Genomic DNA, 14,926 nt, shown 5'->3' on the forward strand with positions numbered 1-14,926 from the left:
ATGAATGGTATGTTTCCTTGGGTTTCTACTTGGGGTTTTCTATTACTGATCAAAGCAGGGCCCCGCATTGACTGTACTGTTGGAAGAACTGGGTTATTCTTTTGAAGGAAGCACTGCAGAGAAAAGGCGATATTTGAAGCACCTTTGTGGTGTTGTAACGGAGCTGTTGTAGGAATGGAGTCGCGATCCTGATGGCCTGCTGTACCCCAGTGGGCATCTGTAATAGCTGTCAGGCATCATGAAGCCGTCATCTTCGATGGCCGCAACGAGACCATTCCTGCGCATACCAACACATGGGAGGGAAGCGTCACAATGGTGGATAGTAGTAGCGACAGCAACGAAGAGGAAACGTCGTGGTTTCGGGAGCGATGGAGAAGATTACGAGATGCGTTCCGGGGCAGCGAATGGTAAGACAAAGGGGCATTACGTTCGATCGGAGCACGGCGAGACATTGGGGGCCGATATTGACTAGTTGCCTACATAGTCATGAATCAATCGGTCCTGGGCTTGCCGGACTCCCCGAAGACCAGTGTGGAGACTCGATTTGGAGTTTGTAATAGGAGACACCAGTTCCAATACGTGAAGAGATGTGCCTCCTCGTGAACCCGAAAACTCCCCGGAAATATTCGCTCGCACATCCACAGCAATGGGAAGAAGTCAAGAGCCTGCCAGTCCTGGGTAGGACGACCTTGGACACGGTGTTGTCACACAAGGTACGGCTAGTTCTCGGCAAGGCAATGGGCGAATCGTTAAGGTCCGATGTGCCTTATTTGACGCATCACAAACCTGTCTTCTGGAAATAGATCAAGGGACGAGGAGCGGGAGGGGCCTGGGTCTGTGAGAGGCAGAGGCTTTGCAAGCCGTCAATATCTGGGACAAGGCGCTAATCAGTCTTGTACAACGGGGACGATGATCAACAAACGCCTCAAGGCTGACAACGGCCTACTGATGCGATCCTCCACCACCGACGCCGAGCCCCTGACTTGGAGGTTCCAACGGCAGCGGCGAGTAGTGGCGGCGCCTCGTGAAGAACGTATCACGCAATGGCTTGCGAAGGCTAGCTTCGGTATCACAGGCTTGGCCATCGTGAAAGGAAGGTCGCTCGACTCTGATCCGTGAATCTGCGACGGCGAAGCATCTTACACCATCTGCGTAGCAGCTTGCGTGAAGAGAGTCAGAGAAGGTATCAAGCCAAGATCGTTATCGATCTCATGATCGTCAGGCAGCGATGCCTGGGCGATGCCGGCCCAAGCCAGATGGGGCAGCAGCTGAGGCGTGGCGATCAGGATCCCGGGGTGACGTCGCTGATGGTGTGCGAGTGTCGACTGCCGAGCGCCAAAGTTGGTGCTAAGATCTGTGCCTGCTGTTTTGAGAAGGCGCCCTTTGTCACGCGAGAATGGCCAAGTCCAAGGCGAGTTGTACCACCTACTGCATGTAGAAAACATGACCCTTGTGCTCTGCTACTGTTGCCGGTGGCAAACGCCCGAGGAGCCATCTGCATCAACGAAGCATGAAGGATGTGACCTGAGCTAGGGGGGTTCACCACATCGACTGAGCCAAGTCTGCGACGGGATTGTTGTCGAGGTTATTGTTATCACCGATTAGCGGAGATCAAGTATATGATTTCCCGGGCAAGCTGCGGCACTTCTGTGGAGCGAGGAGCGGAGTCTGCAGGGCATCAAACTTCCTTCACGTCGCGATTAATGAGTGAGGCCGCACAATCGAGATCTTGTGCCGAAGCCTAGGGTTGAGCTAAGTCGTCATGAGTCTGACTGAGCTGGAGCATCGGGAAGGTCCTGAAGTCCAGAGTACACATCAGTCAGACGGAATGAGCATCTCCGAGACGTCTTCCAGAAGCAGAGAAGAAGCCCGCAAGTAGCACAAGGCGACAGCGACCGCTTCGGCGCAGAACCAGTGATGAGGAGAGGAGGTGATTCTGCAGCAGGTCCAAAGCGTGTCTCAACCCCTAGGCACAATGTCGATGGCGTGCTGCGGAAGCGGCATTGCGGGCGTGAGCGATGGGCATGGGGACGCATCCTCATCAGGTGGTGGCGCGGGCCGCATCGTGCATGAGATATCGTGGGGGGCGCCTGTTTGGCGTGTAGCTGGAGAGACACCCGGCTAGGGAAGCTTCTAGACCTGTCACGTACAGTGGCCGCGGGCTCGTCGAGGGCCGGGCTATAGGGGTTGGACATGGACCAGACGGGAAGGTGCCGGGATGAAGCCAGCGAAGGCGGAGCTTCAGTCCAGCTCAAGTGCGGCGTGGTTGACAAGCTTCGGATGCCATCAGAGGTGATAAGCTGGCAAGGAACGCGTCGCGCTAGAGAGGCTTGGTGCCGAATGGATCGACAGTCGCGCATCGATGGCCTGGTCAGGCACGTCAATAGTCTTGTCCTAAGCTTGAGAGCGGTTGAGGGAATCTCGACAATAGCATGCTTGGCTCAGGGTTGGGCGGCTACATGTGTGCTTGGCTGTCAGGTTGGTCAAAGGATGATAGGGAATGCCACGGAGGATGGATGCAATCGCAATCTGGTGCAGGTTGAGGTGCTTGTCGATGGAACGGTCTTACTCAGCCGTCCTAGTCTGGATCTGGCGCCCGATGGAGATCATGGCGGTACGCCGGTCCATTCGGTTCACAAGCAGGGAAGGAAGTACCGAACAAGATCGTGCTCACTGCCCCAGACCCAATCGGCTTATCAAGACGGCGCCATCAATAAAGGAGTGGAGAGCTGTACCATGTACATGTAATGGATCTTACAGGGCACCAGAGCCTAGGAGGAAGGGGCTAGGAGCCATCTACGTCCTCACACTGTGTCCCACGGCTTCAGAGCGCATTGGTACAGTGCAAACTGCGCGATCAGCTGTCAAAAATGCAGGCGTTTCCCAAGGAGGGGCAGTCCCCCGTTGAGCCAGGAGCATTTGGACCCACTGAAGAAACATGCGCTGCAGCAGCCAGCTCATTGCTCCTGGGCTTCCTCCATTCTGCCCCTCTCTCCCTTCCTCTTCCATCCATCTGTCACCTCAACACCATGACCAGCATCTCCTGATGCCATCTCACGTCATAACTAGTAGCATCTCCGTGGACCACTCACCGCTGCCGAGTGAGCATCTTCTATCAAGCTCTATGCTTCGTCTAGCCACCTGCAGTGTAACACCTCCGCACAGTGGGACATAACTGTGAAGACTTCAGCTGTCTGTCAAACAAACACCTGCCTTTTCTATGGCACTGGACGACATCATTTACCTGTTGCTCGATGAATCTCCGGCGAGGGGCAAATCAAATGCGCCTCTCGATCCAATGAGGACGGCCCTTTAGGCCTCTGCTACGTCACTACACATCCTCTCGACACCTGCAGTCGTGAGTTACTAACGCGGGGCCAAGATACCATGGACGACTAAACAGTAAGAGCACACCCTGAAGACGACCCTCTAATTTATCGCCATACTACCGCTTCTGTTCATCATCGCTATTGGACATGCCCGTTGCTTTCGAGAGCCAGATGCTGATCGTAATGGTCACGTAGAGCGGATTGACTGCCCAAAGAGGAAGGCCATTCACATGTCCAATCCCAGCCTGCATCGACGACCGTCCTTGAGCGTTCCCCAGTATCGACCATTCGCTGGCTGAAACACGCTCTGTCAAGAAAGGAAAGTTTGGCTACCCTACCACGCATCCATCTGTTAGGGCCAGCCTCTGGAGATCGACCTCAGCACATCATGGCCAGCAGGGTGCCTACAGAGGGCCAAGTCAACCTTGGTTCTTGATTGGACTAATGTAGACTATGGGCCGGACCAGGCCTATTCAGCACACCTATAATATATTCCACGCAGTAGTGATCTTGCCGTCTGAGTAGTCCGGATCTCCTGATCGCCCGCCCCCCTGTTCCCGTGGTTCGCTCTGGTTGCCTCCTTAGAACCCCTCCTGGGGAGCGGCATGGCAAGGCATGTCCCTGCTCACGGCACCGGGTTTCATGTCTTGGAAGTACAGTATGGGAAGGCTGTGATGCCCGAAGGTTGTACAGCTCGATATGTTATGAGCCCTGCCGCTCTGTCTACGCATCTCAATCGGCATCTCTTGTTCGATGAGCTGAGGCGAACGAGCATCAGAGACCCTGCGCCATCAAGCTTTGGCCAGTTTCCTATTGCTCATGCCCGGCGAGTCGGCCTCAACTGCCGGTATCACCACGTCGTTCAGTTCAGGTACCCGCAGCGCCGCCCCGCCATAGGCCCTGCTCAATCGAGCGTTGTGCAACTGCACATGGTTGAAGGGCCTTGAGGAATGGAGAACCTGTGTGACAGCTCACTGCGAGCAGGTAGGACTGGCAAATGGATGGTCAAGACATCTGCAGTCCCTCAGCTTAGCGCCAGCTCTACCACAGGCACGCGCACCTGATAGCCTCGTTGCATTGCCAAGTAACTACGTGCTGTACGTTGTCGACTCTGCCCCGGCATCTGCAAGTCGGTCTCGTCGCGCTACTCGTCTCCTTCCCCGCCTCTCAACGTCGCCAACTTCCTCTTTGATGGGGCCCCTCCGCATCCTCGACGTGCTAGACGCCTTGGTCACGGAATACCCATGTGCTTCGTCTCCTTCCCCTTTGCGCATCGTGTTATCGACGACATCTGCGTGCCACTCGCGTCATGATATGGCTTTCTGGAAGAGGAAGCTCATGACAGCCCGGCTCCAGACTTTTGGACCCTCTGGCCTGTGGCTTGGGCCTGAGACACGATCCTGGCATGGCATCGTGCAACCGCTCGGCATCATGTCGTGAGGCGACCGCGCTATTGACGCCATGCCCGACTCAATGCCGTTGCTGTTTTGGCTCTACGGCGTAGTTGAGAATCATGATGCGCTGCAAGGAGCTCGACAATTTCGCTGTCCTGGTCAGCTATATAAGAGGTGGCCTTCGTCCTCGATGATAATGCCTCCTCTCTTCATCCAGCCTCATCTCAGCATCAGCAACATCATCTACCGGTATCTTCTCATCGTCTCACTGTCTTCAAAATGGTCAACAACTTCCAGCGCCTGAGCGTCCTCGTCGCGGCTCTCCTGCCCGTCGGTCTTGCCGCCCCCGTCCAGAGCGAGGAGCGCGATGCCGAGAGCTTCGGAGTCGTCGGCGCATCCGCCAAGGACAGCTACATCATTACCCTCAAGGACGACCTTGAGGCTCGTGATGTCGAGTCTCACCTTGACTGGCTCAACGAGGTCCAGGCCCGCGCCCTGAACAAGCGCGACTTCCCTGGCGTTAAGAAGCACTACGACATTGGCGCTTACCACGGTTACTCTGGCAAGTTCGACGAGGAGACTCTCGAGGCCATCAAGGCCAGCCCTGAGGTGAGTCGGATTCTACAATGGCGCTCTTACATTCAAAGACAACTCCCCTAACAGTACTTTTTCTCAGGTTGCCGCTGTCGAGAAGGACCAGATCTGGACCCTCTTCGCTGTCACCAGCCAGTCCGGTGCCCCCTACGGCCTTGGCTCGCTCTCCTCGCGCACCGGTGCCTCAACCACCTACCGCTACGATGACAGCGCCGGCCAGGGAACTTACGCCTATGTCGTTGACAGTGGTGTTCAGGTTGGGCACTCGCAGTTCGGTGGCCGTGCCACTCTCGGCTCCAACCCTGCTGGTGGTGCTCACACTGACACCAGCGGTCACGGCACTCACGTCGCCGGTACCATCGGTGGTTCCACCTACGGTGTGGCCAAGCGCACCAACATCATCTCCGTCAAGGTCTTCGTCGGCAACTCCGCCTCGACCTCCGTCATTCTCTCCGGCTTCAACTGGGCCGCCAACGACATCCGCACCAAGGCACGCACCACCACCTCCGTCGTGAACCTGTCCCTCGGCGGTGGCTTCTCGTCCGCTTTCAACAACGCCATCAACGCTGCCTCGGCCCAGGGCGTCGTTAGCGTCATCGCTGCCGGTAACGAGAACCAGAACGTTGCCAACGTCTCTCCCGCTTCCGCTGCCAGCGCCATTGCCGTCGGTGCCGTCGACTCTGCCTGGGCCATTGCCTCCTACTCCAACTGGGGTGCTGGCGTCACCATCTTCGCCCCTGGCTCCAACGTTCTGTCCGCCTGGATTGGCAGCAACACCGCTACCCGCTCCATCTCCGGTACCTCCATGGCCTCTCCCCACGTCGCTGGTCTCGTTGTCTACCTCCAGCGCCTCGAGGGTCTCGCCAGCCCTGCCGCCGCCAAGGCCCGCCTCATCGCCCTTGCCACCACTGGCCGCGTCACTGGCAACCTTCGTGGCTCCCCCAACCGCCTCGCCTACAACGGCGTCGCTTAAGTGGCTAGCATATTCTGACAAGCTCAGTCGGAAAGCCGGCCTCTTCGCCCAAGGGGCATTGAGAAGCCCTCGGGTGATGGCGAGAAGGATGGGAATACCTAACAGTGTTGCCCAGAGAGGAAGATTCCGGCGTGGCTGGAGACCGAGGAACGGGTGGTTGTTTCTAGACAGACTGGCGCTCCTTTGTTCTCCTCAGCCATTCATCAACTGCGTGCTTGAGAGATGCGATGTTCGTCGCACAGAGTTTGGGCGGTAGATCGACTAGTTTGCCGCGAAATTGATATTTGTTGGTTTGGAATTCATCGCTGCCTAGTGCCCTAAATGTGTCTTTGAATTGATGGAATTGACAAACGCTGCGCGGGTGAAGCTTTCTCCGGTCCCATCATCGGTATTGTAGATAATAGCACTTCTAGTCCACGTATGACATTGACGACACTCCTCAATTGTTTGCCATACAGCGATGTTTGCAGCATTTGCTACCTGCTTCGAGTTGTCCGACCTCCTGACAGGTCAAACTGGGATAATCATACCAGCGTCAGAATTTCGACTATCATCATGTTTCTAGTTGCCCTCATCAAAACAAAGAACATTGAAGGTGGCCCTTGTCGTCTTGCGGCTCAAAGTGGAGAAATGGCCCGATCAGATCGCAGGTGAGAAATAGCCCGCTTGATCCTACGGGAACGTGATTGATGTGATCGGATCTACTCCCAGCTGCAGGTCGGGACGGGCGATCCGAAGCCGGTGGGACGAAGTCGAATACGAGGTACTTACTGACAAGGGGCCATGACTCGGTGTCCTCAGCGTGTTCAAGGCGGACCTGAAGACAAGAGATAAAGCACTGAGGGGTACAAGGCACTTTGTTCTCCATTTACTACTCGTGACATGCTGTAAGAGGTCGTTACCTTCAGCCTGGGTCTTGGTGTTTGCGTACGGAATCATTGTGCCAGAGTTTCTTTCGGACTACGACGCCTCAAGGGTTGGTGTGGCTGTGGCGGTAACATGAGACCATCGTCTGGTGCACGCTACAGGTTCTCGTTACACGGAAAGTACCTGAAGACTAGCCTGCTAGATTGCGAATGTCTCCGCGAGTATAGTGGTGTTGTGAAAGGCACCTCGTCTGTTGTTCATGAGGTCCAAATTGACTCGAGCCCCAGTCCTTCCATGACATGAGTCAATTTTCCGACACGGACTCTCAACGAACAAGGTCCCACTGGTCTAATGGTCTAATGGTTATGACTGCGGATTCTGATTCCGCCAGCCCAGGTTCGATTCCTGGTTGGACCTGAAACAATATCTTTTGGCTTTTGTCAACTTGGAGAGTCGTGGACATATTAGAACTTTTTGTCAAATGCTCAGGCGATCATCTGCGTGCCTGTTCTCACCTATGAGTATCATGCCTTCTTTTCTATCTCTCCCAGTATTCCTTCACGTTGTCCGAGAGGGGTTAGTGTGCCCAAGAAAATAGTGTAGCTGCCTCGTCGAAGAGTTGACAGCCGACGAAGGGCTTGAAATCTACCGTTTCACTGAGCAACAGAACGGCATGAAATCCTAGCTCTTTCCATGAAGTGGCCAAAAAAGAATTAGGTACGATCAATTTGTCGTGTAACGCGACTAGTCCCCTGCAGCGACAATTTATGTCTACGACATTGTCCTCGCAAGCACTGGTCGAAATGTTGCCCAAGTTATACACCAGCACCGACCGTGGGTGGTGTGATGTTGCCAATGTTTCGTACGAGGCCGGATCGCCGCACCAGAATCTCAAGTCGACCTATTGATCAGCGGATTATTTTTGATCAAACATGCCAATAGCCATCTTGCGTCCCATACACGGTATTCAATAGTAAGAAATGCTATAGAGCGCCTATCCCACGTCTCGCTGTACCAAATGCAAAGCTGCAGATACTCTTGACATGAGACTACGCGACCGTAAGCCAGAACATGCAGCACTCCTCACCTGGCCGTTCGAACAATGCAGCACAAGGCGAATGCATAAAAACACCTTGCAAATCGCATTCAATTTGAATACGTCCCGCTTCATTACGGACGACAGCCAAAGAATCGTAGCATAGGCGGCGCGGGCGAACCTGCAAGTCACTCGCCCTCGCCTCTCCACCAACATCCACCTGACCATGTCACCCGCGATACCTCGGGCGACATCACCCGGGCGCATCACGCAGGCGCGCCAGCCAGACGACAAAGACGCGAGCCCCACCAGGTTAAAAGACATGGGTATCACGATTAGGATGGGGGACATCGACAAAACGGAGGTGAATCGAAATAGAATAGCTTGCAAGGGGCATGTCGTCCATAAGTGGGAGACAAACAAGGCTATACAGCCAGCGGCTGACTTGGGGGCCTGGTCACTGGTTAGCGGAACGAGATCACGACTTGAACCAGTCCGTCTGTCACGAAGCTGGCATAAAACATGTTAAACCAAGGCAGCGCAAATCACGAACACACAAAGATGGTCAAGTAGCAGCATGTGTGAAGAAAATCAAATCATGAGGCTCGTAGAGTACAGGTATGTACAGCTGGGTACGGGGGTATAAGTTTGCGGGCCCTGCCTTCTCTGCCCGCCTCTCCTCGTGCTAGTCCAATCCACGTCTCCGCCCCTTGGTTCTTGTCCGTGACGTGTCCGGGAGGGGTTTCGATATGCCGCTGGACGCCTCGTCGGGCGTACGACGAAGTGTTTTGCTGCCTCTATATGGGCTGCTGCTGCGACTACGTTGCGCGGGCTCGGTGAGTTCTCCCGGCGAGTTGATAGTGTGAAGATATGACGAGGGTGCTATCTGTTGAGTCGAGTAGATGATGTGTAGGGGGTTCTTGCTTGGGGGTAGGTGTTTCCATCTCGATCGACTCGACGATGGTATCGAAAATATCAGTAGGGCACTGGGCTTCAAAGTTCTCTTCTTCGTAAAGCTCGTCGGCGTGGTGGCTCTCGACGAGATCCGAAATCGACGTCGCGAGCGAGTCTGGATCATCCGACTGTGACGTCTCTTCTTCTTCGTGATCGTCGTCAAGGTGACGGCGAAACGCGTCCGATTCGGAACCCGAAAAGGACAGGGACCGAGCAGGCGTCAAACGAGCCAGGGTAAAGTCATGATCGTGCAGATCAGTAGGAGATGAGGGGGACGAGTCATCTTGAGTGGTCATTGATCGAGGAGAAGGAGGAAGATCGGCGTCTGTGGCCATGGTGTTGATACAGAAAGGTTCGCGGGTCATGAAACGCTTTCTCGTCATCGTCAGGAAAGAAGTAAGGACCGCTCTCAGCATCATCGTCGAAGACTACTTGGGTTGGTGCTTGCCACGCTGTACTGATCAAAAAGAGGAGGCGGTTGACGCGGTGTCGTGGAAGACATGTCGGTCGAGATAGCCCTCGGGAAGGTAACTGGAAAAGTATCGTACAAGCGAGTCGAGCGAACGCGTCCGAAAGAGCTGGACGGCGAAAGACCACTGCTCCGTCCCGATGAGCTTCGGGTTGGCAATAATCTCTACACCGGCCAGCTCGAGCGAGTCGTCGAGCTCACGAAGACGTTGAACGCGTCGCTCGGCCATGCGGCGATGGAACTCGTCCTCGGTGCGAGAGTCGCTGGAGATCTCGAAAACATCGTGGTGGAAGGCTTCAGGATCTTGAATGGAGGAAGGAAAGGTGTTGTATTGGTCATGCAGCTTGGTGAAGAGGTCAGCCCTCTTCATGCCAAACTTCCAGGCGGGCCAGGCGTAGCCTGGGTCGTCCATTGCGTGTGATTGTTGTGATGGGTGCCGCCCAGGGGGTGGACGGGCTTTGTGTGTGGGTTCAGAGTAATGGTAGTAATCGTATGTTATAGAGGCCTGTCCTGGAGGAAGCCATTTAGACCATACTAGAACTTGTTGGAGCCATCGTGTCGGTATTCTGGAGCAGTAGTGATCGAGCGTTGCGTGTTTGTTGATGGGCTTGTGGTGATGACAGTGGACAGTTCTCAGGGGTGGGACGAGGGAGGAGTTGGGAAAAGGCGACGAGGGTGATCGGGGGGGTCGTGCTGGGCCCGACAATGAGTGCGAAAAGTGTAACGATGAGCGAGACGGACTCATGGGGCTGATGGGGGCCACTGGAGAAAGCCGGATGCGAGCCCGATCCAAATCTGGCTAGTGCGGAGCCAGATCGGTGCTAGTGAATTTGACATCAGCGGGATATCTGCCAATGAATCAGGGGAGTGTGGACCACCTGCATGCACCTGATGCACCTCTGGTTTGGGGGGCGCAGCAGGACTTCTGAATCACTTCAGGGTCGGGCTCGCACTATCGCCTTAACGTGGACGCTCCCTGAGATCTGTTAAGACCTTTCCTGAATCCTAAGGCTGCTGTAGTCACTCCCAAGTCCTCCGAGCCCGGAATGGCCAATGCAGGAAAACCTGCGCTACTGCTATGGAAGAACTATCAGGAACCAATCATCAGATCGCTAGTGCTTCACACCCACTCACACGTCAGCCTTACACCAATCATATGGACTGTTCGGGGGTCATCTTGCATTTTACCCTCATCCTGTCCACCGCCCCTTCGTACTTGCCGCGCTACACTGTAAGACTGTAAGACGGCCCCCAACCCTCCATTGCAACACACGCCTCATTCATAACTTCCAATGCCACACACCACCAACTGGCACAGTGCAAGACATCGTTGTGGCCGGCACCTCTTCCCTCTCGTACCCGGCGCCCACCATGATGTTCGTTGCTGTCTGCCCTCGTGCCCGACTTCCCTGGCAGCCTGGCAACAACATGATAGGCAGCCTGGTCGGGCGCCTGTCCGACAACTCCGATAAGAGCCACTGCTGTCTTTCTACCTTCCGTGAAGGCTGAGACACACAGGACAGCCAGGCAGCGCGACAGCCAGCAACAGCAACAAGCTGACTCTCGTGTCACGAGGGAGGGCTCAGTGTCTCTCTCTTGTGTCGCCCGACGTGCCGTACTGAAATCACACCTTCCTCCTGAACTGCTTAAAAACGTTTCGCGACGCCAAAAAGATCACTCATCCCCTGACCATGGGACCTTCGACTGACGACTAACTGACCATGGCCTTTGGCCCCCAAACCTCGCGGCCCCCAACTTTAACAGCAATGACGAAACCCCCTTCTTCGGCTGACCGAGGAACCCCGTCGAAGCTCCTCAGAACACCTGGCTGACTGCACGCTGCGGGCACCCTTCGTAGGGCAAGGTGCCTTGCCTTGCCTCTCGCCTCCTAAACGAGCGGATAGGCGGGCACTACTGCTGCACCCACAGACCTTTCGAGAGGAACAGCATGTCGCGCAAAGTACCTCCACTGGGTTGCCAGCCCCAGACGCTACATGATGAGGACTTGCTGAGGGGGCTGAGGCACGTCACTGCCACAGCAGCATCCTGAACTTCAGCGCTTGGTGCACTAAAAGAACCAGCTCAGGGCCACCCCCAGAACAATAGACAGAAGCCAGGCCTCCCACAGTTCCGCCCTCGCCACACAGAAGGATTTCTTCACACGTCTTCTTCTTCTTCTTCTTCTAGGCGACTTGCCCTGACCTGCCTATTCTCGGTCAGCTCTTTGGGACGATGTCTGCCTGTCTACAGAGAATGAAGGACTGATTACTGGGCGAATGAATCGGCCACACAAATAACCGCCCAGCTGCTCTCACATTTGCCCTCACCTAAAAGCCCCAGTCCTGTGAGCCAGAGCTAGGCAACTCACCTACCTCAGGCGACGACTGGCGGCCTCGATGACTCTATCCCCGTGAGGCTGGATTCCCCATCAGCAGGCCCTTCATCGTCGTCCCAAGTCCTGGCCATCTGACGGCCTGTTTCTGCTTCTCTCACCTTCTCTTCCCTTCAGTCAGTCCCTGGCTCATCTCTCCTCGACACAGGTTCATGTACTGATCCCATTCATAAAGCGTCGGTTCCTGCATTTGTACCTTGTCATTGCAGCCACAGTCATCCCCGGGTTGTTTCCCCCCATTCTCATGACTCCCCGAATCCACTGTCGCCGTTGACCCCGCGTCTGCCTGAACCTGTTCTTCATTCACACAAGCTCTCTCCCTCTCTCCGCCCAACCAACCCTGGACCGTTCACGCCCGCTCGTACTCGTTACTGCTGGTACGGCCCCTCCTACGGTGACTGTCACCAAGACACACGACCATTTTAACTAGGCAGCCTTGCCGAACCTAGTCTCGAGACACCATCGGGCCCCATAACTTACCAAACCTTCTCCCTCCTTTACCCACCTTCGCCACTGCTTTGTGCGCGGGAGCAGCCTTGCGCTTCCCGTCGCTAGGCAGCACCTCAAAGCTTGGTCTCGGAGCACGACCCCCATCGCCATCCTCCTCCATCCTGGCCCTCATCGTCCCCATTCACGCTGCCCTCACACCCATCACAACGTCGACTCATAGTCAGTCACGTTCGTTCGCTTTCCAGCGGCCGGGTGGCTGACCGCCTGCCTCGGCCTCGGCGGCTTTGGACACATTGCCCGCCATGGCTGACCACCGGTTCCCCGTCTCAGAGGAGTCGGAAGAGCGGACAGAACCCTTCTCCCAGTCCGAGATTGATTCGCGCATGAAAAGCATTCGAGTCGAGGAACCCGACTACGATGTCATGTACGATACCGTCCCGCTGACCAAGCTGATGGTCGAGGAGCACCACCACAAGCAGGGCATCCGCATCCTTGTGCGCCCTCTCACCAGGAGTGCGATCCGTGAGTCCCGGCAACGGCAGCTGTCAGTGGCTGGCCCTGCGCGCAGAGGTCGCGTCCGAGGACGAGCCCCATCACAAGGTCTTGGCCGTGACTCAGACCGCGAGGGATATCAAGTTCTCCGTGCGCATCCCTTCCGAGCATCTGGGTGAAGATGACGTGCAGCGCTCGGGTGTGTGGTGCGAGCTATACTACGACCCAACAAGCGATAATCAAATTCTCCTCAATCGATCCGAGGTGCCAATATCCCTAACAAGACTCTCCGATGACCCGGCTAGTAGTCCGGGTCCTTGTTTCGAAGTCAAACCCTACATGTCCAAGGCCCTTTCGCCAGGCACATGGCGCATCATTGTCGACAATATCTCGGTGCTCGATTTCAGGGTGCTAGAAAAGGTGCCCGCCATGCTCAAGCAGCAACAGCAATTTCCAGAAGCCATGTCCATGAGCTTTCTCAACTCGTCCGGAAAGAGGTCGTTGGAGGACACTGCTGATGAGGCCGTCGACGGTAGAGATGACAAAAAGGCGAAATTGTCCGACGACGCAACACCTAACAAGAATGACGGTGTCATCATGTTCCTCCGTCCCGCCGCTGAGCCACTCGTCTTCCCGTTACCCTCTGCGAACAAGGGCAAGGAGCTCGTATCCGCCAATGGTCATGCGCTTCTAGATGTGGGCAACGACGAAATGGTTGAGATCCCTGGAAGCTGCGAGATCGACGCATATACGGTTACCAAGCACGGCCAGATCGCATCAACGTCCCTCTCCTCTGTGTATACCGCCACCCATTCCAACGTTCCCGATGGCATCGTCACCGTCAAAGTCCTCAAGACCCTTCCCAATAACTCCGCCGCTGCGCTCCAGCAGAAGCCACAAGAGGCTGAGCGCAACGTCATCCGCCAAGCCGACATGTGGCTCCGTGAATACCAATCGCAAGACGACTTGCGCCACGACTCCATCGTCCGCCTCTATGGCGCGACGCCCGTTTCCTTTCGCTCTACATGGAACACGTCGATGCGCGCGACCTGTCCGCCCGCGGCGTGTGGCGTTGTCCACGCAGCGACAACTTCATCGGCGACCGCACCGATGCCACACGCATTCTGCGCGATGTCGCCTCAGCTCTGCATTACCTCCACAGCCGTCGTCTCGTCCACAATGACATTAAGCCCGCGAACATCCTGTACTCTCCGGCCCGCGGTGCTGTCCTTTGCGACTTTGGCCTCTCAACAATGGCCGGCGGGCCCGCCACGAATGGCGGTACCCCATTCTACGTACCCCCGGAGTTCATCGGGGCCCGGCAGCGCGGTCCCGCTTCGGACGTCTGGGCTCTCGGCGTCACAATGCTCTACGTGCTCCGCCGCATGCCTTTCCCCGACGGACGCGGACGCCAGGCGCATCCCAAGAGGCTGTACTGGGTCATCGCCGACCTCAACCGGCCCCCGGGGCGCGGGCGCGGCGCCCAGGGCGCCGTCGAGCAGATGAAGACGTGGCTCGGCGAGGTGCGCGAGGCTGCTGACCGGCTGAACCCACGCGACAGACTTGAGCGGATCGTCAGAGAGATGCTCGTCCCTAATCTCAACCAGCGCATCACAACGGCGCGTATCATGAGAGAATTGTTTGTCGAGAGGGAACAGCCGCAGCAGCAGCAACCGCAGGCTGTCGTGGCGCGGGCGTGATGCGATGATTGGTGGCGGCAGTAGCCTTGGCTAACGATGACGAAGTGATGGGTTGATTTTGATGATATTGATGTATGTAGCATTGTTTCGGCATTTTCTGTTTGGGCATGTTCCTCTCATGATTTTTTTTTCTTGGCTTCGAGGCAGTGGCTCTTTCTCCCTTTCTAGCTCTTCTCATTTCGCCTTTTCTTTTACCCTTCTTTTTTTTTTTTACATTCTGATAGCGCATGCATTCTTGGTAGTGTTTCTTGCGACGTGCTTTTAGATACCAAGGTT

At 55.8% G+C, this 14,926-nt stretch overlaps 4 protein-coding genes and 1 non-coding gene across 5 annotated transcripts; 4 read left to right on the top strand and 1 right to left on the bottom strand.

Moving 5' to 3' along the window:
* Positions 1–312: 312 nt before the first annotated feature.
* Positions 313–1,514, top strand: VDBG_07257 (predicted protein; the record flags this gene model as incomplete). Its single annotated transcript, XM_003002640.1, has 3 exons — positions 313–407; positions 810–1,066; positions 1,171–1,514. 3 exons carry the CDS (start codon positions 313–315, stop codon positions 1,512–1,514), a joined length of 696 nt encoding a protein of 231 aa, XP_003002686.1.
* A 3,488-nt stretch (positions 1,515–5,002) lies between these two features.
* On the top strand, positions 5,003–6,290 carry VDBG_07258 (alkaline proteinase; the record flags this gene model as incomplete). The annotated part of the gene is made up of 2 exons (XM_003002641.1): positions 5,003–5,332; positions 5,400–6,290. 2 exons carry the CDS (start codon positions 5,003–5,005, stop codon positions 6,288–6,290), a joined length of 1,221 nt encoding a protein of 406 aa, XP_003002687.1.
* Positions 6,291–7,502: 1,212 nt separating this feature from the next.
* Positions 7,503–7,574, top strand: VDBG_15153. Its single transcript has one exon. It is a non-coding gene; the product is annotated as a tRNA-Gln (tRNA).
* A 1,437-nt stretch (positions 7,575–9,011) lies between these two features.
* On the bottom strand, positions 9,012–10,028 carry VDBG_07259 (conserved hypothetical protein; the record flags this gene model as incomplete). Its single annotated transcript, XM_003002642.1, has 2 exons — positions 9,012–9,575; positions 9,696–10,028. 2 exons carry the CDS (start codon positions 10,026–10,028, stop codon positions 9,012–9,014), a joined length of 897 nt encoding a protein of 298 aa, XP_003002688.1.
* Positions 10,029–12,760: 2,732 nt separating this feature from the next.
* On the top strand, positions 12,761–14,650 carry VDBG_07260 (MAP kinase kinase skh1/pek1; the record flags this gene model as incomplete). The annotated part of the gene is made up of 3 exons (XM_003002643.1): positions 12,761–12,980; positions 13,279–13,984; positions 14,035–14,650. 3 exons carry the CDS (start codon positions 12,761–12,763, stop codon positions 14,648–14,650), a joined length of 1,542 nt encoding a protein of 513 aa, XP_003002689.1.
* Positions 14,651–14,926: the final 276 nt, after the last annotated feature.

Source organism: Verticillium alfalfae, genomic scaffold (genome assembly GCF_000150825.1).
Source record: "Verticillium alfalfae VaMs.102 supercont1.9 genomic scaffold, whole genome shotgun sequence".
Taxonomy (NCBI): domain Eukaryota; kingdom Fungi; phylum Ascomycota; class Sordariomycetes; order Glomerellales; family Plectosphaerellaceae; genus Verticillium; species Verticillium alfalfae.